Genomic DNA, 22415 nt, shown 5'->3' on the forward strand with positions numbered 1-22415 from the left:
TGTATGTGTGTTGTTGATTGAAAAAGTGCACCCATTTTATTTTATTAAATAATAAACCATAACATAATATGATGATGAGTTGTTTTGTTTTTATTTTTTTGTTCTGTGCAAACTTATCCAGTGATGTTGGAGAATTCGATTTCCTTGAAAAACCCATACAGAGAGGCTTCAGAAAAGATATTGTTGTTCATGATATTTTTGAAGAATACTGCGATTGTGAAAGAAATCGAGAGTGTCTTGCTGAGAACGCATGCCTTCATCAATCACACGAAATTCACAAGGACAATAGAAAGCACTCATATGAACTTGCATCCGTTTCAGCACCAGTTTCTATCTGCAATTCTTCTTTGAGTTTTTATTCCCTTCAATTAAATTCCGAAGGAAATGATGCAGTTGCATCGTTGTCTGACCAATCAACGTTTTTTGTGGGCAATTGTCTGCTTTCTTTGCCCCAAGTGTCGGGTGCCGATTTTGTTCATTCGTGGGGTGGGTCGATGTGCTTTTTCAATTTGTCGTTGGCTCTGTCTGGACCGAACTGCCTTGTCCATTCGCTGATTTCGTTTCCTGAAGCAAGCACACAGCAGGCACATCGAAATAGCATCAAGCTCATGGGCTCTTCGTTTTCGTCCTTCAGACTGTTTGATTCGCAACCGCTTGTCCAATCTTCGTGCTGTGATGTGATAAAGATTGAGCTCTGCTCCTTTGAAAACATATCTCAAGAGCATGCAAGGAGCAACGTTTCTTCTGCACAATGCTCGTCATTCACATTAGCATCGTGCATTATTTGCTCAATTGTCAACCCAACAGAAGGCTGCATTGCACCAAGAATATCAGATGGATCACTTCATTTTTTGAATTCTTCGTTTTTGAGATGCTCCAAAACTGCTGGCCAGAAAATTAATCACACAGGTTCGGAGGACACACTTGTGGACAACTGCTTGTATGAGAATGTTAGTGACAAAGTCATATCACATGATTCAACTGGTTCTTGCATTGTGACAAATACAGACTTTATGAATGGAACAGCATGCACGTGTATCTTTGAAAGAAATAGCAGCGAAACTCAATCTTTGAACAACTCTTTCAATTCAATAACAACTCCCATTTACGCATCATGTTTAAATCTTTGTCGGGGAACGGGTCCAATGGCAGTCCAAAACAACAATATGACTTCTTGCGAAGCAAGTTGGGGCGGAGGTTGTTGCCATTTTCATAATGGATTTTCAAATGATGACATCATATCAGATTGTTCATTTAAGAATTGTTTTGTAACTGAAACAAATTCAGTTTGTCATGGGGGAGGAGCTATTTGGAATGGAGAAGGGGCAAAAGTGTCGTATTCAAATGTTGCTTTTGAAAACTGCTGCGCCAATGAAACAGTTGGAGGGGCAATCTATTTTGATTCAAGAGAAATATCTTTGATGCATCACAGTTCACTTTCTTATTGCCTATTTGTTGATTGCAATGCACTTGGTGATGGAAAAGATATCTATGCAGAAAATCCATGGAATAATATATTGAATGAGGATAGTTTTGTTTCATGTTGGACTAATGCATCCTCTGAGTCAAATCGTTTGGTATTTGCAATTTATGGAGATAAAACATCATGGATCAGAAAACCGAGACATATATTTGCATCTATGACTGGTGTGAACAAATTTTCATGCGGCTGGGAGAATTCACCTTGTCAAACATTATCATATTCAATTGACACAGCTTTTGCATCAAACAAAACATTTCCAATTCACATTAAAATTGGAGCAGGAGTTTATACAGAGAAACCGCTTGTGATTGATTCTAAATATCTGGTTTTTGAAGGATCAAGCTATTTTGGAACAAAGTTGAGTGCCAGTTCTGTGAATGCCAAAGCGCTTGTTGAAGTGTCATCTGGGTATGCCTCTATGCTCGGGTTACTCATCATCAGAAACTCTTCTGCGTCGACTGATCTGCCGTTGTTCTCTGTTTCTTCAGCATCTGGAGAGCTTGTGCTCTGCTTGTGCAAAATATCAGCTGAACCATCGCAAGTTTCTCCATTCACAACAGCATTTGCAGCAGTGTCGGCTGGTCTCTTGAATGTGTCGAGCACGACTGTTGAGTCGATGATATTTTCGGATGTGTCAGCTGTTAGGATGGAGTCGTCGACACTGCACTGCTTCAATTTCGAGAATGCGAGTTTCAGAGGCATCACGCGAAGCGAAGGGAGCGGATCGGTGTTTGATGTGACTTTGGGGAGTGGGGATGAATTAGATTTGGATGAGGTGTCATTCAGCGGATGTGTGTGCAGCAAAGGGGATGGAGGGTCTGTGAGCTGTGTTCTGGAGGGAGGTGGGAGATTGATGCTTGGCGCCACAAAAAGAATTGAAATGGAGGGATGCGCAGTGCCGCAGGACAGCATCAGGAAAGGAAAAGGGGGAGGAGTGCATCTGAAAGTGGCAGGGAGTTCGTCGAGCTTTGCGATATGTGATGTTGGGTTTGATGTGTGCACAGCGTGGAAGGGAAACAACATATTTGTTGATGCGATCTCGTTGAGTGTGTCGATAACAAGGAGCACATTCGGGTTTGTGGAGACAGGGATGAGTGACGATGATCTGATGGGGTTTGAAGAGGAGTGGAGGACAGATCCAGTTCCGCTTCTGGCATATCTGCAGGTGTTCTCGGGGGCAGCGGTTGTTGGAGGAGCGAAAAGGCGAGATTTCTCGGGGTGTGGGACAGCGAACTATCCGTGTGGGAGCATTGGATATGCAGCAGGACTTCGGTTTGGGAGCAGGAAAAGGATAATCACGCTGAATGGAGACTTTGAATGGACAGAGTCGGTGGTGTTTGATGCGTTTGGGTGGGAGGTGAAAAGTCCCACGAGAGGGCAAGAAACAAAAGTGTCGAGTGGAGGCACGAGCACAGCGGAAGGGATGGTGACTGTTGAGATTGGATCGCTCATTGCGAACCTGAGTTTTTCAGCAGCTGCGGAGCTTGGGAGGCATTCTTGCTTCATATTGTGCCAGTGTGGTGAGCTGTCGATGGCTGACTGCTCGCTGAAATGCTCATCGAGTGGAAATGTTGCATTTGGGTTTGGGTTCATAAAGATAAACGGAGGGAGCCTGCAATTGAGCAGATTTTCCACAACATCGCGGATTGTGTTTGGGTCTGGTTCGCTGATCAGTCTGTCTGGAGCAGGGATGCTGAACTGCGATGGATGCACGATGAGGGGCATCAAGAGGGCGAGTGGAAACGGGGGGTGCATTTCGATTGAGAAGAACAGTTTGCTGGGAAACAGCGGATGCAGGGAGATAACGATTGATGGATGCACCTTTAGTGATTGTTGTGTTGGTGGGAATGGAGGAGAAGGAGGAGGGGTGAGTGCGTGGCTGGGAGAAAATGACATTCTGGTTGTGAATGGGTCGAGCTGTTTTGAGGAATGCCTTGCGCCAAGTGAAGAAGGATCCAGTGGAAAAGGAGGAGGAATGTTTCTTTCTCTGACTGACGCAGATGCAAAGTTCGAATTATCTGGAAATTTGATATTTGATGGGAATGAGGCAGAATTTGGAAAGAATGTGTTTATTTCTGCATCAGATCTGAATAAGACTGTGACAAACGACTCATTCAACTTTTATTATTTGTCAATGATAAATGATAAAACTCTATTTGTGGGAAGTGATAACATTCATTCAGACAAAGATTTGTTTATGTTCCTCGTTTCATATAGCTCATTTGAGATATTTATTTCATCGAGTGGATTTGATGTTGCACGCTGTGGAAGTGAGGAAGAGCCATGTCAAACAATGTGGAAAGGGATGGAAAACATGAAAAAGGAGATTGGAAAGAAAACAATTCAAATTGAAGGATCAACTGTTATTCAAGATACATTCAATGTTTCAAATTATCAGATCAAAAAAGCATCATTTATGGGAGAAGAGAATACGAAAGCAACTTTGAATTTTGAAAAGGCAATTGGAAGTCAATTGGAATATTTCGTAGTGAATGAAATTCATCTTGAATTGACAAATATCCAACTCCAATTAACATCGGGATTTGACAACTCAGCCAAAACGATAATTTCAAACAGAGAAGGAGAATTGGTGATAACTGGATGCTCATTCCATTCAGAGGCAGGAATGAACAATGGATTTGATTGTGTTTTTGTGGATGCGATTGGAGGATGCGTGGAAGTGAATGATTTGTCGATGGAATCGTGCAATGTTGGAAACAGCATTTTTATCATCCGCGATGCTGGAATTACTTGTCATTTGATGAATGTTCGTGTGAAATCGTTGAATGAAAGTGGAGGATGTCTTCTTCTGATCAAAGGAACTGAGTCAACAACAAAGATAAATGAAGGAGTCGAGGAAATAAATCTGCAAATTAACAATTCCTCAATTTTAGGAGTGAAGAAAAGTGACAATGGAGCAAGCATTTTGGATTCAAAAAGTGAGAAAAAGATTTGTTTGGTTGTGAATGAGAGCAACATCACAGAAGACAAAGCCGAAGAAAGTGAAAAAGGAGGGGCAATATTCTTCGCATTGGGTGCATCAGGATCGATGAAGGTGGTTGACTCAGCAATCAGCCAATGCAGCTGCACCAATGGGAAAGGAGGAGGAGTGTATCTGGCAACAAAGGAAAGAGGAGATTTGAATTTCACATTTGTGGGGATGAAGTTCAGTGCGAACACAGCAAAAGTGGGGAATGACATTTTCATTGAATGTTACAGCATCACATTGCAGATCAATGAAAGCCAATTTCAGTTTGATCTTCGAGAAGGCAACTTCAATCGTTTCAATGCAATATATGGGATTGATGAATGTGAAAACAAAGAAGATACAGATCTGATTGATTTTGTAACGATTCATCAAAGTGACACAATCATTGTGAGCAGTGTGAATGGATCGGATGAGAGGCAATGTGGAATCAACACTCTTCCATGTGCTTCGATTGATTATGGGCTGATGCACTTGACATCAGATTTTATGAGTCTGATGTTCATTGTTGAGGAGAGTGTGATTGATGAAGAGACAAATCTGGAGGAGATGAGTTTGAGTTCGAAGAGCAGAGGCTTGTGCGAAGTTGAAGTGAAATCAGGGATTGAAAGGACAAGAGATGCTTTGATCACAACATGTGGAATAGTCTCATTGGTGAGAGTGAACTTTGAATTTGATTCAAATTTCATCTCTACTCATGAATCGTTGATATCACCAGAGGGAGGGATTCTAGAAATTATGAATTGCACATTCAGTTCAAAACTATTTGAGGACGGAGTTAATGTTGAATTTGCAAACATCCCATTTCACATAATAAACATGGAAAAAGGAGAATTACAACTTTATGAATGCTCAATATCAAATCTTGTGCTTCAAAAATCGGTATTATATCTTTCATCACAACTTCCATCAGTAATTGATTCATTAACGATTTTCAATTCAACAATTTCTCATTCACTTATTGAAATTATTGAATGTGGGCGATTGGAACTTATCAATATTAATACAGAAAATATCACAGTTGAAGGAAATGAAAAATCATTGATATCTTGCTTGTCAATGAAAAGAAAATGCAATTAACAAATTGCACAATAGGCGGAGTCGGTTCAAAGACCACAAAAGGGAAATTGATGAAAGCGGAGAATTGCACAGATGTGAAAATGGATAGTTGCATTTTTGATGGAAGTTCAAATGAAAGAAATGAACAGAATATCAATGAGGAAGAAGTGATGTGCAGATGGTCTGGATCTCTTGTAGATGTTGTGAAGAGTTCTGTTTTGATGAAAGACACAACAATCTCGAATTCACCAGAAGGTGGAATAACAATGAGAGGAGGAAATGTGAATGTTGAAGCAGGGAATTTCTCAAACAATAATCCATCAATTGAAGGATATCCATCATTGAGAAGAAACATCATCTGTTCAGATTCAGGAATATTGAATGTGATGAGTTTGAAAGGAGGAGATGGAGTTTTGCCAAATTCATCACTTTGGATGTTGAATGAAGGGTGCAATTTTGAAGGGATTATTTCTGAGAGGGATTCATCATTCTTCATTCCTGTGTTGGAGAGTGTGGATGCAAAAGAAGAGACAGATAGAATGAAGCTGACATTCAAAGGAATGCTTCTTATTCCATGCAATCTGTCATTCTCAGTTGTGAAGAGGAAGGGAGAAGAGAAAGAGATTGAAAAACATGATTTTGATTCAAATGGATTCTTGTCAGAAAGGGAAGTTGAAGGAAGTGTGGGAAAAGATTTCATCAGCAGTTGTGGAGATGAAATCGAAGTGAGTGTGTTCATTCTGTTTGGGGATGATGATTCTTTATCTTTAACAGATTCATTCGTTTTGAAGAATGCGAGCATTACTCCACCAAAAGGAGATGAAAAAATTTTTGAAAGCGGAAAAGAAGAAAAATCATCATGGGCGTTGATAATCGCAGTTGTATTTGTTATTTTGTTTTTGATTGTTCTTATCATTGCAGTTGCCTTTATTGTTCGATGGAAAAAGCAAAAGAGAAGAACGAAAGAATTGGAAGTGATTGTGGAAGACACAGTGAGGAAGGATCCGAAACTGATTGAGATGGTGACTATGGAGATGTCACCTGAGGAGCAGTGGAGGAGAGCAGAAAGAGAGGCAGAGAAAAAGAATGAGGAGAGGATAAAGAAGAGGGTATATGATACGAATATGGAACATTCAGAGTCATCAGAGCATTTGCTGAGTGAATGTGGTTCCACTGAATATATTTTGGGGAGAGATTCAGACAAGATTCCTCAGTGGATGCTTGAGAAGGTTGATGAAAAGGAGGAGGAAGAAGAGATAAGAAAGAGAACACCATCACCATCCATCTCATCCACTTCGACAACAGATTCTGATTCCACATTTATCCGACCAGAGAGCATGTGCCCAACCACCTCGTCGATGTCGAATCTGGTGGATGCAATGGCCTGCTCATCACCACATGAAAAGCTGATTGTGGATCTGAGGGATTCGCTGTTCATGCTGCTGCATGGGCGGAACAAGACGAAGGAGATGGCGATCGGGACGGTGGAGGAGAGGATGGCGACAGGGGCGCAGATCCTGTTCTGGGTGGGGAATGTGGCGCTGCACTCGTTTGGGGAGATGGAAGTTCCGCTGGAGTCGCTGGACAGGCTGAGTCCGCACATTGTGCTGTTCTCGGAGCACATGGTGATCTGTGTTGTGATGCACTCGGGGAGTTCATCGTCAGAGGATTCGGACACATCGTCTGTGTCGTCGCTGAGCGTTGTCTCGTCATCGTCGAATGTGTCGGTGATGAGCGAGAGGTTCACAGACTCGCCGCCGCCGTCGTCTGCGTTTGAGGATGAAGAAGGGGAAAAGGAGTATTTGCGGTGGAGGGCGCCGGAGCTGCTGGAGGGGAGGAAGAAGCATGCGACAAAGAAGTCTGTTGTGTTTTCGATGGGGATGATGCTGTGGGAGTGTGTGGCGCTGGCGATCCCGTTTGGGGAGTATGATGCAGAAACGGCGGGAGAGAAGGTGAAGCACGGAGAGCGGCCGGGGGTGTGGCGGGAGGAGTGGGCAGCGGGGGAAGTTGTGGAGAGCATGGTGCGGCAGAAGGCGGGGGAGCGGGCGACGCTGGTGGATGTGAAGCGGGAGCTGTTCAAGCACTTTCCGTCGGGGACGGTGTTTGTGACGATTTCGGATGCAATCGACTACTATGGGTCGGGGTGGTGTGGGAGTGGAGATGGCAGGGGCGAGTCTGGAAGCAAAAGCGGAAGCGAAAGAGGAAATGAGAATGTGAAAGAGAATAAAATAAATTGAAATGGAATGAAATGGATTTGAAAGCGATCTTTTCTCTTCTTGATTTTGGATGCACTCCTTTTTGGAGAGCCACTTTATGTATGTTTTGTGGTTTGTGTTGTTGGTGTGTGTATGTAATTGTTGTTTTTGTTTCCGTTTTCAGTTGAATGTTTGAATTTCCCATCTTTTTATTCTAATTTGTTTGGATGCGATTATTTGGTTGAAGGTGTTTAATGAGCTTTGCATTAAAGATGTGAGATTGTGTTTTATTATTTGTTAAAAAAAAAAACTTGAAAATCAAGCATTTCGCTCCTTGAAAAGAAATGTTTTTTTTGAAAGGTTTTTCGCATCACAATTCACAGAAATAAGGGTTATCCATTCTGAAAATAATTATTCTCAAAAGTATTGATCTTTTATTCTGGCAAATAATAATATTTCACAGATATTGCATTTTTCCCAGAATCGAAAAATGAAGACTTTTGTTCAATCGAAACTGTAAATTACACAAAATTTCTGCAAACTTTCATAAATTATGCTTGAAATACAATTGTGAGATTAACAACAATGATATTGTTCGAATTAGGAGTGTGCACAAAAAAGGAAATATGATAATTGCAAAAGAATGATATTATCACATCAAGTTTTTTCAAATGGTTTATAAACACATTTTTAAATAGAAAGTGTTTCATCAATTCCTTCTCTTGTTTGAGAGAATCAATTAGTTGGATGATGAAGCCATCATTACTACCACAGTGTGCGTCTTCTTTGCTTTGTTGCTCTCTTCCTCCTTCTTTGCTTGTGATCTTGTTCGAATAATGAATTGTTCTCCAAGTGACTTCCGTTCCTCCATCTCCTCATCAGGCTCATCCACTCTGGAAGGGAATTCAACAGTATCTTTAACTTCTTTCTCACTCAAACATGGCTTCATCAGGCGCTTCTTGTCCCTCAGTATCATCCCAGATTCCATTGCTCGTCTATCATTATTGTTCCTCTGGTCTCTTTCTGGACTGGCGTACGCGTTGCCACCATCTTCGGCACACAGCTTGGTTGCTAACTCTTCACTGGTAAGGTTCATAGTTGAGGCAATCACTTTCCCCAAGGTTGAAGCAAGATTGGTCTTCACATAATGCTTCACCAAAATGTCTGTTCTGGGGGAAAGACGGGCAAACTTCGCAATCTGAGTTGGTGGAATTCCAGACATCGTTAGCGTTGAAAGTGTTGCAGCCTTTATTGAATAAGGAGTAAAATGGCTTGGAATTCCTGCTTCCTTCAATGTCTCCTTTGCCAATCGTCTTATTCCTTCCACTGTTAGAGGATGAAAAGTTTCGGTATTTAGAAACAATTTGTTTCCATCTGGTCTTCTCTTTTGTATTTCTTCCCACAAAACCTGAATAGCCGAAGCTGGGCAAATTGTCGGGTTTTCATTTAAAAAAGGAACAGCAATCTCTGTTCGATTAAGCGATGTTTTGAGCCTTGTGTCCAGGTATATTCCTTCCTTTTCGAATCTTGATCTTTCCATATCTACTCTTTCCAACTCTGTAAACCTGCACGTAGTAAATTGCATGGTGAGCACAATGGCTTTCATCGTCAGATGTTTGAAACTCAAGCTCTGATTTTCTCCAAGATTAGAAAAGAATGTCAAAATGGTCTTCGGATTCCAGATCTCTTGAATCTTTTTCTTTCTTGTCATCTCCGTTCTTCAAAACCCTCTGAACAAAATTTTTATTATAGGAATATCCCCCAAATTTGTGTTGAAAACAAAGCTTGTGAAGAATGAGACCGCTGAGCGGATAAGTTGCAAACATGACAGTTTCATTCCATTGTCTTTGAGTGTAATGAAAATACTCGAACATCGAGCGGCCCATTCATGAATATCCTCTGGAATTATGCCCATATCACTCTTTTCCCACTGTTTTCCAAAATGCGCGAAGCCGAATAAATATCCATCCCACGTCGACTGAGCAATTCCCGATTTTGCACTCCTCTGCCAATGAAACTGGGAAAGATCTCTCTTCCAACGCCCTTCTCCACCAGCTCTCGCCTTTCTCTCTGGTGGATTGATCAATATGACTCTCAATCTGCCTGGAGGGAGACATGCACCTGTGTTTGTCATTGATGGCCCCTTTCTCAACACTGTTCTTAGACTCCTCCATTCGAATGTTCGATGATGTGTCTTCTCCAATAATACATTCCAGTTCTGCCCCTTCCAGTTCGGCAGGAGTAATACTACTGGTGCTCTCTCCTTCTGTGCCTTCCGAATCGTCATTGGAATCAGTGGAATTGGGGTGTGTGCCAGAACGCACTCGTTCTTCCATGGATAGGCCAGACCGTCTTCTCCCAATGGGCTTCCTATTCCGCACCAACGCTCGACCTTGTGGTTGTGTTGAGCTGCAAAGGCGTCCAGTGTCGGAGTAACTTGAAGCACCTCCAGAATCTGAGAGAGATCTTCGTCCGTAATGCTGTAGTCTCCTGCTCTTTCCAGGTGGGACAAAGCATCGGCTCTTGTGTTCTGCAATCCGGGGAGATGAACTGCTTTCAGGACTATTTTCAATTTCTCCTTCAATGTTTATATCCTTTTGAGTGTCGGGTGAAGATTCCTTCCTGCATTCCATTTGTTCACGTTGAAAACGACTGCCGAATTGTCTGACCGAAGTTGTAACTGTGATATCCGACTTTCTGATAGGATTGGGGCAAAATAAGTTAATGCAAGTTCTACTGCTTTTAATTCTCTGTAGTTGGATGATTGATTTTTCACGGAGAATGGAAAACGAATGTGACAATCTAGTGATATTCTGTTTATTCTGAGGGTTGCTCCCCAGGAGCATTCTGATGCATCTGTGGTTAGGACTGCTTCTGGAATAAACACTGGATTTAATCTGCGTCTGGGGTTCTTCCTCAATGTCCATCTCCATCTTCTTATCTGCTGGAGGATTGAAGCATTCAGCCTCATCATTCCATCCCATCCGTTTGTTAAAACTCCTTTCTGCAACAATTTGAAGATTGATTGGAGGTGCAAAGATGCGTCTGGCAGAACGAAGCGTGTTGAACTGAGCTTTCCCACAAATGATGCTAAGTCCCTCACTCTGACAGTCTTGGCTCTTATGCACCTTCTCTCCCACTTGTGACACAGCTCTCGCACTGCCTTTCTTCTTTCCTTCGTTAGACACACATCGAAGCTGGTTGTGTTCCACTTGAATCCCAGGAAACTGAACTGCGAACTCGGTATGAGGTTGCACTTCTTCTTGTTTATCAGCAGACCGAGGCTTTCCAAAAATACGAATATCTCCTGTATTATGTTCTTCAAGATTTGCTGATCTTGATGCAGAAAAAGTAGGTCGTCCAAATATGCAATAATTCTGACATTCTATCTTTTTTTTATCTCTGCTGTAACATTCCTCGTTAAATGTGTGAATAGGTGCGGTGCATCGACAAAGCCGAAAGGTGTGCCTCTGAAGGAGGAATCTTTTCCCATGAATCCGAAAGCAAAATAAAGCATTAATTCTTTTGAGACTGGGATTAAGTAATAAGCTTGTTCCAAGTCTAGGGATACAGCGTAATCCTTCCGTCTTATCAGCCGTTCTACTGTTTTCTCTCCGTCGCACTTGAAATGTGTTCTCTTCACCGCTGCATTCAGTTTCCGACAATCGAGAATTTGTCTCCAGCTGCCTGACTTCTTTTGAATGAGAAATACATTGTTTCTATATTTCACATCCTTCTGCTCCATCGGGATAACGACTCCTGTTCGTATTTGTTCTTCTAATATCGTCTTGAATTCCTGGATCTTTTGTTGGTTGAGCAGCAACGCTCCGTCTCTGAACTGCACTTGGCTGAGAGATTTTCTGGCTTGTTTGCTCTTCCACATGGACTGTACTCCTCTGCTTATCAATTTCTCTCCTCCGATTCGCTTCCATGCCGAGTAAAACAATGCTGTTCTTCCTCCTATATGCCTCCTCTGCTCTGTCTCCTTGTGAACTGGCTCTAAAATTGTTGACGCCCCCTTGGTCTCCTGCCCCAACCGCTCTGATTCCTCCTTCTTCCGAATTGCTGCCTTCTTGCGAGAGCTGAGGACCGGGGGGATCTCCGAAAAAACCGCGGGTTAGTACGAGGAAGGGGATAACTTAATCTTCTTCGAAGTGTATCTGGTTGTTCTCTTGCAGTGGGCTGAACTCGTGTTAGAGGAAATGTTGGTCTTTGGAAACCTTTTTCAAACTTAGCTTCTTGTCTTGCTTCTCTGAGAATCAGTTCCTGTCTCTCTGTGAGGATTCCCGTTGAAGCGTCTGTACTCATTAATGTGACAGCCCTGAAACCAAACCTGCCTTGAATTCGAACCGTTCGTGCCTCTTGAAGCGCCTTGGTAACCAAAATCAAGATGTCAGCCAGTCTTTGCTTTGCACCTTCCTTTGAAGTCTGTATTTCGGCTAAGCCTATGAGTGCAGCTTTAATTGCCTGGAAAAGATAAATCTCCATCTTGTAACCCGCCTGATCTAACGCATCGTTAATCCAATTCTTTGTTCTCTTGGAAGCGGGTGGTTCTTGAGATAGCAATGGGCTAAAATCCTGTGTTGAATACTCCTTAACTACATCTTGGACGGATCATGGGGAGTATTCAACTCAAAAATTGAAATATTCGGCGTTTGTCCGAAAATGTACTCAAACTCCTGACAAATACGTTGAGATATCTCCAAGTCATCTTCATTTTCCTTTCTGTCATCCGAATGTGTTACCTCCTGTGTGTTAAACTTTCCGATAACGAAGGCGAAAAAATTGAAGCGGAAGAAAAGATGTTCGGTTGAGATAAGGTCCCTGGTTGGCTTTGCGCCACACTGTTCTGCATTGCAGCCTCAGCCGACGGCGTTAGTCCAACAATCGAAGGGAATTGTGAAGCAGACATCATTGATCAAATGTGGCGACTGACCCATAGATTGTGGCGTCTCTCAAACAAGAGAAGGAATTGATGAAACACTTTCTTGATAATTAAGGTGCTTATGCACTTTAATTACAAATACACTCACATTTTTTGCCAATTTTTCATTCATTTTTCATTGGGAATGTTCATTGGAGCATATCCACAAAATCACTTATTTCAATGAAAATTCGATATTTTGATATTTATTTCCAAATAATCGAATTCTCAAAGATCTGTTTAAATAAGGCTTGATAACGTGAATAGTCTATTTGAATAGTTTTTTCTGTAAAATAACGAGCGATTATAAAGCATTTCAAAAAATCAAAAAAAAAATTCGCCCCAGATTAATTGGTGAATTTTTTTGAAATCACAACTTTTTTCTGTGTCGAATTTTAAAATTTCGACTGGAAATGGATCGAAAATCATCTATCCCGGATATTGAAAACTTCAAATGTTCAAAAAGCAAAAATTTGAAGAGTTTTTTTGACAAATTTTTTTCTAAAAATTGTGTTATTGCTTTTCAATGTTCAGTTACTAACATGCTGATCAAATTTTCTTTCCGAAAATAGGGGTTATTTTTTTTTTGTAAAGTCGCAAATGTGGCTGATCCTTTTTGAAATCATTCATTCGTTCGAGTTTTGATCAAAATTTTTTTCTCTATGGGATTTTGAAAAATTGAACAAAACTATTAACACACGTTGTTTATGAAATTGTTATTGCAGAAACAAAAATTTATCAAAAATCCCATTGAGATTAAATATTTAATCAAAACTCGAACGAAAGCATTATTTCAAAAGGATTAGCCATGTATTTTTCAAATTGGGTCAAAATATTTAACTTCAGGCATTTTCATTGAAAATAATGCATTTTTCATTGACTTTATGATATCAAAATACACAATAAAATTGGGTTTATTTTTTGACATTGATGGAATGTTGGATAACTTTATGTTTTGATTTCAACAATGCCTGTTTGTAGATTTGCAAACCAAATTTATTTTGAAATCTGAGAAAGTTAAACAAAGAAATGAGTGAAGTTATTATTTTTGCTTTGTGCAAAAAAAACTTGAAAGTCTGTATATTCACCCAATTAATCAAAAATTTCATATTTTTATTAAATTTTTGTTAACATACACCAGACTTCACTTAAATCGAAATTATTTCTTGATATAACTATTTCACACATTCAAAAGAAGATTCGTTAGTGGAAACAGATATTTAAGCAAAATATGAAATTTTTATTTATTCGAAAATTAAACGTTTGCAACTTTTCAAAAAGAATAGCCCATATTCACACAAAAATAATATGTTTTCAAATATTATCACCGATGTTTGAAAGAGATAAATTTTTCTATTCAGTCAAAATTCGAAACAAAGATGAAAAAATGAACATCAATTAATATTTTTCGCTTATCACCTTAAATTGTCGAATTTTTCAGAACAAAATCATCTACATGAAAATCAAATAATTTTCAACAGAAAATGTGGAAATTTTTATGTTTAAAAACGAAAAAAATTAGCAGAGGATCAGTTATTCTTTTTTCAATGAATAATGAAAAAAAGAAAAAAATTTTTTGACTTTCTGATACTCAGTTAGTAACTTTTTTATCTCATAAAAAAATTTTTTGTTTTTTTTAAATACTCAATTTGATTTTTTAGAATTATTGGATTTTTAATTTCTAATAATGAGACCAAATTTAAATAATGAATGGTGCATAAAATACAGTTTGTGCAAAAAATACCTGACAAGATCGATTTCTCAATAACCACTCAAAGAGAAAATCTGTTAATATTCCTCTAAAATATATCTTAACAATACAAACTCATTTGATAACCGAACTTTCATTGACATGTCGATTGAATGCTATCAAAAATAATTTTTGTAAATACGGAGAAACTCAAAATCCTATTTCTCCGAGATTTATAAAATAAATTTTTTTTTTGAAAAATTCAGTCTGCACGAAAATGAATGCCCGACATGCCAAAAAAGTTCGTATTGTTAAGATATATTTGGAGGAATAATAACAGATTTTCTCTTTGAGTGGTTATTGAGAAATCGATCTTGTCCTGTATTTTTAGCACAAACTGCAATTTGTCTGAAAAAACTTTTTTTTTTCATTATGAAAAAAAAAATCTTCATCTTTATTTTTTTTATAACATGGAAACGCATTTTCAATTATTAATGAGATGTAACATTCAGATTATTCAAATTTTGAATTTTGAGAAAATTTGAAAAAGTTCTGAGCAGAAAAATAAACAAATGATGAGTTCAAAAAAAGATTTAAAATCAGAATTATCCCTCAATTTATGAATAATAACATTGTTAACATTTCGTTTTATTCTGAATCATTTATTGTTTTTCAATTAATTGATGCTCTTTTTATATATTTTTCCGCACAAATAAAGTTCATCCGTTGTGCGTTGAATTTCAATAAAAATGCTTGCAGAGATAAATACATATTCATTTACGCCAAATTTTCTTCTGTCTTTCACCAATTTGATGGCGAATGAACTTAAAAGTTGAAAGTCGAACGTGAAAAAAGTTTTTGAATTTATTTTTTGAAAAGGCTTTTGAAAGATTGTTTTATGGAGATGAGCAGATTGTGTTCACATGAGCGTAAGCAATGTTTTGTTTTCACAGAAGAGATGAAGAAACAGGAAGAATATGATTCTGTAAACAATTAACAAATTCCTTTATGTTTTCATTCATATTAGACTATCATTCAACAAATTTGAATAATTGTGACAAATCACTGTTGTGTTCATTTTTCAAGAATGACGATTTTACAAGCCATTAACTTTCATTATGTTGTTTCAACGCAGTAGTTTTATTGATTATTCTGTTTGCTTTTATACCATTTTCTTGAATCATTTTGGTCATTTTATTACTTTATATGGGACAGAATATTTGACTTCAGGCATTTTCATTGAAAAAATATGCACTTTTCAATGACTTTTTGAGATCAAAAAACAAAATAAAAATGGGTCCATTTTTTGACATTCGTGAAATGTTGGAAAACAAGTTGTTTTGATTTCAACGATGCATATTTTCAAATATGAAAATCAAATTTATTTTGAAATCTGAGAAAGTTTAGTAATGTCATAAGAAATACAATTTTTTCATGCTTTGTGCATCAAAAGCTTGAAAGTCCATATTTTCCCCCATATAAAACCTTCCATAGATAAACATTTTGTAATTTGTTTTTTTATTCATGAAAATAAAAACGAAATGTTATTAAAACTTATTTCTCATGAGAATTAACGGAAAGCTTCTTTAAAGAAATAATTACTTCAAACAACTCCTTATAGTGCAAACAGGAAAATTTTGTTGAATAATAATAAAAGAATGAAATAAAAATATGTTCAGAAAACTTATACTTTCAAAATTATATTCCTTTCTTCAATTTTGAATCAGTTTTGTTAATTTACAATTTTTCATTTATTTTTCCGTATATACCAAAAATAATTCAAATTCAAAATGATAATTAATTTGATGTGTGGAAAAAACAACTTTTGTTTTGCGGTAAAAATTCAAAAAAAATTTTATTTCATCAGTGCACTTTGTTTATCAATATTTGAAAAATAATGTATGTTCATGTGAACTTTTTCATTAATTTTGAAAGAAAATATTTTAATTTGAAGTTTATTAGAATAGAAATCGAATTCATTTTCAATAGAAAAAATTGTAGTTTTTCATATTTTCACCAAAGAAACTTTATATTATAGTGAAAAATATTATCGTCCTTTGTCTTACGATAAATGTGAAAGAAAATTTTCAATTTTTATTCGATTAGATACAAAGCGAAATTTATTTTTTATTTTTTTATCTTTAGAGTGATGATTTTCGAAAATGAATTTTTTTTTTTTTTTTCGTATAAGAATTATTTTTGGTGTATTTTTTGACTTCATATTAAAAAATAGCAGAAAAAGTTTGGAACAAATCATGGATTATTTCAAAAAATAAAATTTCTCCCACCCCCCTCCTCCATATTTTCACAATTACGAAAAGAATCAGAAATGTTATAAACATCCAAAATTAAATTTTAGAAGTATAGAAATATTAACAATTGTTTTTATCTTCCACAGAAGCAACAACCTGAAAGAGATTCTATCTTTTGATCTTTTTTCTATTTATTATCCCAATGATATTGAAGAATTTATAAAATATGCAAAAGTTCATTGTCCTAAACAATAAATTTCTTTAAATAATAATTAGGGATTCTTTAACAACATCACTATGCTATTTTTAAAGAAATTTGTAATTATTTATTTAATTTTCTTCTTCTTCCTTTTATTGTTCCTGCTTTAGTTGTTGTGCGTTTTCTAGTTCCTTTCTTTTTTGCCCCTTTCCCCTTGATTATTGCCCACCATGCTCGTGAAAATCGCGGAGGCATTGTCTTGTGAGTTGAACCTGAATAAGTACTTTTGCTGTCAGAATGTGGATAATTATCAGACAGAAAAGACGCACTTCTACGATAAGATGAAGAAGGTCGCTCAGAACTATTTATTGACGATTCATCTTCATCTTCATCTGAATCCATTTCTTCGTATTCAATGTCTTCCATGTTCGTTCTTTGAGAAACAGGATAATCAACAACATCACTTGGCACTACGTTCAATTTTCTGTGTTTGATTTGAGTTTTGATTTCATTTTCAACAAACTGTGCATTCTCTTGGCTTTGTTCGGTTGTAATGCTTGAATCAGCTGAACCGTTTCCAGCAGAATTCAAGGAATCTTCATCTGAACCAAAAAGCGAAGCCATCGATCTGCGTTTACTTCTCATCTGGAGAAAACTTGCAAACGAGTGTGAAGTCATTTTCGTTTCATCAGTTGCTGAATGAATGATCATCGTAGGCTGCTTTGGTTTTGTTGGAGAAGGCGTTAAAACAAGCGATATGTGTGAAAATCCATCACCTTCTGAAACAACATGAGACTGAACAGCTGAAGGAGGATCAAAATGAGATAAGCTTGAGGAGTCAGATTGTGCAAATCGTGCCATCCTCCTCAGATACGGCATCGGCATGTTGGATGGATGATGCTCTTTACAATCCAAAGGCACAGAAGCAGATAACATCGCAGATTGGGATTTTGAAGAAGATATTTGATTGCATGATGAAGTGGATGGAGTGGTAGAAGTGAATGATGATGTGTTTGCTGAATGAGACTGAAGTGGTGGCAGTGGTGATGCGCGAAATGGAATTGGAGAAATCAATTTTTCATTATGAAAAATTTGTTCACGAGAAGAATGCTGTGAGTGGAACGGAGAAACAGAGAGTTTGGAATCAGATTTCAGCAGAGAAGGTGAAGTAGAAACAGAAGAAACAGACTGAAAAGGAGAATGTTTCCCATTCGAATTATCTGGCTGAAGAATTGACGGAATTCGAGTCTTTACATCAAGCTTTATATCTGATTCATCGTCTTCTTCGTAATCATCAAAAATGATTCGCATTCGTTTATGTTTCTTTTCAATAAAATTCTTTTCCAAATTTGTATCAGAAAAAGCTCCATCTTGAAAAGTTGTTTCTGAAGACTGAGATTTATGATGTGAAGGAAGAAATGGAGGAGATGTTAAGGAAGAAGGAGCAGGTGATGTTTGTAACTTTGGCGAAAACACACTTGAAGGATCGGCGGAAGTTTGCTCAGAAGCGCTTTGAAAAAATGCAGAAATTAGTCTTCGTTTTTTAGATAATGCAAATCCTGTTGTGGACATCCGCCAAATAAATGAAAGATAAAAAACAATTGATCTGTTCCACACTAAATTAAGAAAAAATCAAAAAGCTCAATTTTTATTTGAAAATCATAAAAAATGCAATTTTTAAAGATAAGTAAATTATTAACCTTTCACATATTCTCTGAAAGAATAATTCTGATTACGAAAAGGAAAAATTTCAATAAAATTTTAGAAAAATATAACGATCAGAAAAAGCTCGTTAATCACAAGTTTAATATTATGAACTTCTTGCTCATTTTGTTCTTAAAAATTCCCGTATTTTTCTGTGACCTGTTGATGTTTGAATCTATCAAACGAAAAAATTTTTGAATTCGAAACAGAGAACGAACAGTTAGAAATTAATTACTGACTTTCAATTTTATCAAGAATCAAGAACAGCATTTTTTTAAATTTCTTTGAATGATTTAACATGAGAAAAATCTCAACGACAATGTGTTGTTGATACTTCTTGGTGTTTTTTTTGTTTCCTTCAATAAAATTATTGAACGCATTTGTTTTTATTTTTTCAACAAAAAAACTTATATTTATTCAATAATTATCAATGTCCCAAGTTTTGTGAGAATTAATTCAATCACATTTCAACTTCTTTTAATTACTTATTCATTTCTTTTTCAATAATCTACAAGATTATTTCATTTATCCTAACTTGTGACTGAAAAGATTCATTGTTTCAAAAATTTGAATTTAAAGAATGATATTCACATTTGAATATATTTCAGGATGTTGAAAAATAAAAATTCAAAGGATTAAGATTTTGTCATTCTGGAAAATTATAAAAAAATATTCATATCAAAATTGTCATGTAGTTTTATTTAAAAAAAATATTTGAATAAATAAACAAAAAATCAAAACATGATCATAGTTGTTGACTTGTATATAAAGTTTGGGCATTTTGATCGATTTAAAAAGTAACGAATAATGATTTATAACGGACCAATTGAAGGAGGGCAAATGCATGGGAGAGGGCGCATTACCTATGCAAATACCGAAGTCTATGAAGGAGATATACACTACGGAAAACGACAAGGAATGGGAAAGTACATTTATGTTGATGGGAGTGCATACGAAGGCGAATGGGTAGATGATAAGCCCCATGGTCATGGAATATGTACTTACGCTAATGGTTTGGTTTTTACAATAATTAAAATTCATTTATGACAATATTACGTTTTTTATTTTCATCGAAAATTTCAAATTTTTACCTATTTTTTTCTTTGGAAACATCGACTCATCGACTATGCCAATAATCATTTATGATGGTACAGGAAATGTTTATGATGGGGAATGGGTTGAAGGGCACATTCATGGATATGGTGTTCTCACATATGAAAGTGGAGATGTTTATGAGGGAACATGGAAAGTTTGGAGATCCTTGTTAATATTGAATTAATTGTAATTTCATTTATCGACCTGCTATATTTATTGCATTTTAAAGGACGGGAAAATGGATGGAAAAGGTTTGTTTATGAGTATATAAAAATAAAAAATTATTTAAGTATTGTTGAAATGGAAATTATTGTTCTTTAGGGAAATACAGCTACGCTGACGGAGACGTTTATGAGGGTGATTGGAAGGATGACAAAAGGTTTGTTTAAGGTTACATCAAATTGTTTTAGATTTTCAAATTTTCAACAATTCAAATAATTTGCACTTTTCAACTTAGGCATGGAAAGGGTATTGTTACATATGCTTCCCATGATGACAAAATGCCCGAAAGATACGAAGGAGATTTTAGGGAAGGTATTTTAAAAATATTTTTTTTAATTAACGATTTTTAAATCAAATTTCAAAAAATTAATCACTAAGGTCAAATGCACGGTCATGGAAAATACTTCTACAGTGATGGTGGCATATACGATGGTGAGTGGGTTGACAGAAAGATGCACGGGAAGGGAACGTTCATTTTCCCCAACAAATCAGTTTATGTTGGAGATTGGAAAGATGATGTGAAAGATGGTTATGGAGAGCTTACATATCCAAATGGGGAGAAATTTGCCGGATATTGGAGGGATAATAAAGCATGTTTGTATTTGCTTTTTGTTTATTTAGATGGACTCACTTTTTTAATGCGATTATATTCTGAAATTATTGTGTTTGTAATATTTGCATTTAAACTGTTCAATTAGGTGGAAAGGGAACACTAACTTATGCCAATGGTGATCGCTATACAGGAGATTGGCTGAATGCAAAGAAGCACGGAAAGGGAGAATTGCACACTTCGAGCGGAGATGTGTACAACGGTGACTGGGTTGATGATCATGCTGAGGGGCAAGGTGTTCTGGTGCTTGCAAACGGAAACAGATACGAAGGGGAATGGAAAAAAGATTTGGTATGAAATAGAAAAGTGAAAGAGATTATTTTGTGAAAAAAAAGAAGTATTTATTTTGATGGATGTAATTTTTTTAAAGATTTATTTCTGTTAATTAATATTTATATTGCTCATATTTCTTAATGTGTTTTTTCTTATTTTCCAATTAATTAATTAATTTCTCTTTATTTTAATTCCAATCTTTGGTTTCTCTGTAATTTTTCTTCTTTCTTTCTTTCTATCAATCAACAGAGGCATGGACATGGCAAATACTTCACTCCCGATGTGACGTATGACGGAGAATGGGTTCATGGGCGTAAAGAAGGACATGGTACACTCATTTTCATGAATGGCGATGAGTATGAAGGCGAATGGAAGGATGGACTTATTTGCGGATCCGGTATTTATCGCTTTGCGCAAGATTCCATTTGGAACGATCCCGATTTGTAGACAATTAGTAATGTTACATAGAAAGAAGTTGGGCATCAAGAACAATAATTTTATTGCTTTCTAAAATGGATGAAATTAATTGGATAGAAGAACGATTTTAATACATAGAGATAAGCAAAATGTGATGTGGAATAAATGTTATCAAAAAGAAGGAGTAAATGGTAATATCAGTTCGATACGAGCTTGCATTCTCTGTTAACTCTTCCAAGTAATTTCGTATTTTTAAACTTTCACTTTATAATATCCCATATAGTTTTTCTTTTAACATTTTTTTCATTTTTTATCTTCAAGTTTCAAATCCATTTTGCCTGACTTTTAACATATCAAATCACCTTTCTTAAATTCTCAGTCTAATGATAACAAGATTATTATTTTTTAATTTACGTCAAAAAATTTTATTTACAACAAAAAAACATAAAAATTAGAGGTTGTTTTTGGCGATATTTTTATTGGTTCATAAAGATTGTTTTCTATATTTTTCGATGAAAATGAAAAAAAAAAAAAAGATTGGATATAGGGCTATAATTTTATCTTGACCTTTTTTCTTTATCAAGACCTTTTTCTTTTTGGTCATGCTTTTTGCTTTACACAAGCCTGCGATAAATAAAAAATAACCAGAAATGTTTGAAATGTTTTAACTTCCTTATTCCGTATTTTTTTTTTTCTTTATTTCATTTTTGACAAAAAGATCGAGGATTATAATAATTTAATGTTTTGATCATTGACTTGCTGCTTTTCCATCGAATATTTTTTATCGGAAGTTTTAAGCTTTCATATCATAATATATCGTTTCTATTTTATAAGTTAAACTTGTTTAAAACTTTCTCAACTTGTTTTTTTCACATTTTTTCTTATTTCACACATTTTTTCAAAAAACACGATTTCAGAGACATGCATCCATTTGTTTTAAAATTTAATGAAATGAAATAAAAACAAATTTGAAATGAAATGATATCTCAAAGAAAAAACAACAAAATATTTGCATATGACGAACAATTTTCAGATCAAAATTTTCATATGTTCAACCATTTCGCTTCATATTCTTGTTCAATTCTTTTTCATTTCAAAATTAAACAAAAATATGCAATAAATAATACTTTGTTTTTATTTTTTTATGTGCTTAAAAATTCACACAAATGCATATTTGTTCCGAAAAACGTGTTTTGAGCAAAAACAGTGAAATGAGAAAAAAAGGTTAAAAATAAAATTGAAAAAGTTAAAAAACAAGTTAAAATAATAATATAGGAATGAAGAATTGTGATGCTATGGCTAAAAC

The 22415-nt window shown here is 36.2% G+C and overlaps 5 protein-coding genes across 5 annotated transcripts; 2 read left to right on the forward strand and 3 right to left on the reverse strand.

Annotated features, from left to right (window-relative positions):
* Positions 1-494: 494 nt before the first annotated feature.
* On the forward strand, positions 495-8131 carry MONOS_17050 (uncharacterized protein; the record flags this gene model as incomplete). Its single annotated transcript, XM_067869932.1, has 2 exons — positions 495-5351; positions 5537-8131. 2 exons carry the CDS (start codon positions 495-497, stop codon positions 7763-7765), a joined length of 7086 nt encoding a protein of 2361 aa, XP_067734198.1. The 3' UTR covers positions 7766-8131.
* A 331-nt stretch (positions 8132-8462) lies between these two features.
* Positions 8463-9329, reverse strand: MONOS_16219 (uncharacterized protein; the record flags this gene model as incomplete). The annotated part of the gene is made up of 1 exon (XM_067869132.1): positions 8463-9329. The coding sequence occupies one exon, from the start codon at positions 9327-9329 to the stop codon at positions 8463-8465; it is 867 nt and encodes a 288-aa protein (XP_067734199.1).
* A 310-nt stretch (positions 9330-9639) lies between these two features.
* On the reverse strand, positions 9640-12635 carry MONOS_16220 (uncharacterized protein; the record flags this gene model as incomplete). Its single annotated transcript, XM_067869134.1, has 4 exons — positions 9640-11059; positions 11347-11805; positions 11955-12327; positions 12569-12635. 4 exons carry the CDS (start codon positions 12633-12635, stop codon positions 9640-9642), a joined length of 2319 nt encoding a protein of 772 aa, XP_067734200.1.
* A 3944-nt stretch (positions 12636-16579) lies between these two features.
* Positions 16580-18394, reverse strand: MONOS_15771 (uncharacterized protein). The gene has a single exon (XM_067868667.1). The coding sequence runs from the start codon at positions 18358-18360 to the stop codon at positions 16912-16914; it is 1449 nt and encodes a 482-aa protein (XP_067734201.1). The 5' UTR covers positions 18361-18394; the 3' UTR covers positions 16580-16911.
* Positions 18395-19265: 871 nt separating this feature from the next.
* MONOS_15770 (putative MORN repeat domain-containing protein) lies at positions 19266-21515 on the forward strand. The gene is made up of 8 exons (XM_067868666.1): positions 19266-19504; positions 19647-19741; positions 19817-19838; positions 19909-19966; positions 20045-20121; positions 20188-20403; positions 20508-20710; positions 20942-21515. The coding sequence occupies exons 1-8, from the start codon at positions 19300-19302 to the stop codon at positions 21137-21139; spliced, it is 1074 nt and encodes a 357-aa protein (XP_067734202.1). The 5' UTR covers positions 19266-19299; the 3' UTR covers positions 21140-21515.
* The last annotated feature ends 900 nt before the right edge of the window (positions 21516-22415 follow it).

This window comes from Monocercomonoides exilis (assembly GCF_001643675.1).
Source record: "Monocercomonoides exilis strain PA203 chromosome Unknown scaffold5-2102611, whole genome shotgun sequence".
NCBI lineage: Eukaryota > Preaxostyla > Oxymonadida > Polymastigidae > Monocercomonoides > Monocercomonoides exilis.

Excerpts from the sequence above, each read along its gene's own strand:
- MONOS_15771 (XM_067868667.1), bottom strand. The coding sequence starts at position 18,360 with ATGTCCACAACAGGATTTGCATTATCTAAAAAACGAAGACTAATTTCT.
- MONOS_15770 (XM_067868666.1), top strand. The coding sequence starts at position 19,300 with ATGATTTATAACGGACCAATTGAAGGAGGGCAAATGCATGGGAGAGGG. Across the intron at positions 19,505-19,646 it reads AATATGTACTTACGCTAATG|GAAATGTTTATGATGGGGAA; the intron begins GTTTGGTTTTTA and ends ATGATGGTACAG. Across the intron at positions 19,839-19,908 it reads CGGGAAAATGGATGGAAAAG|GGAAATACAGCTACGCTGAC; the intron begins GTTTGTTTATGA and ends ATTGTTCTTTAG.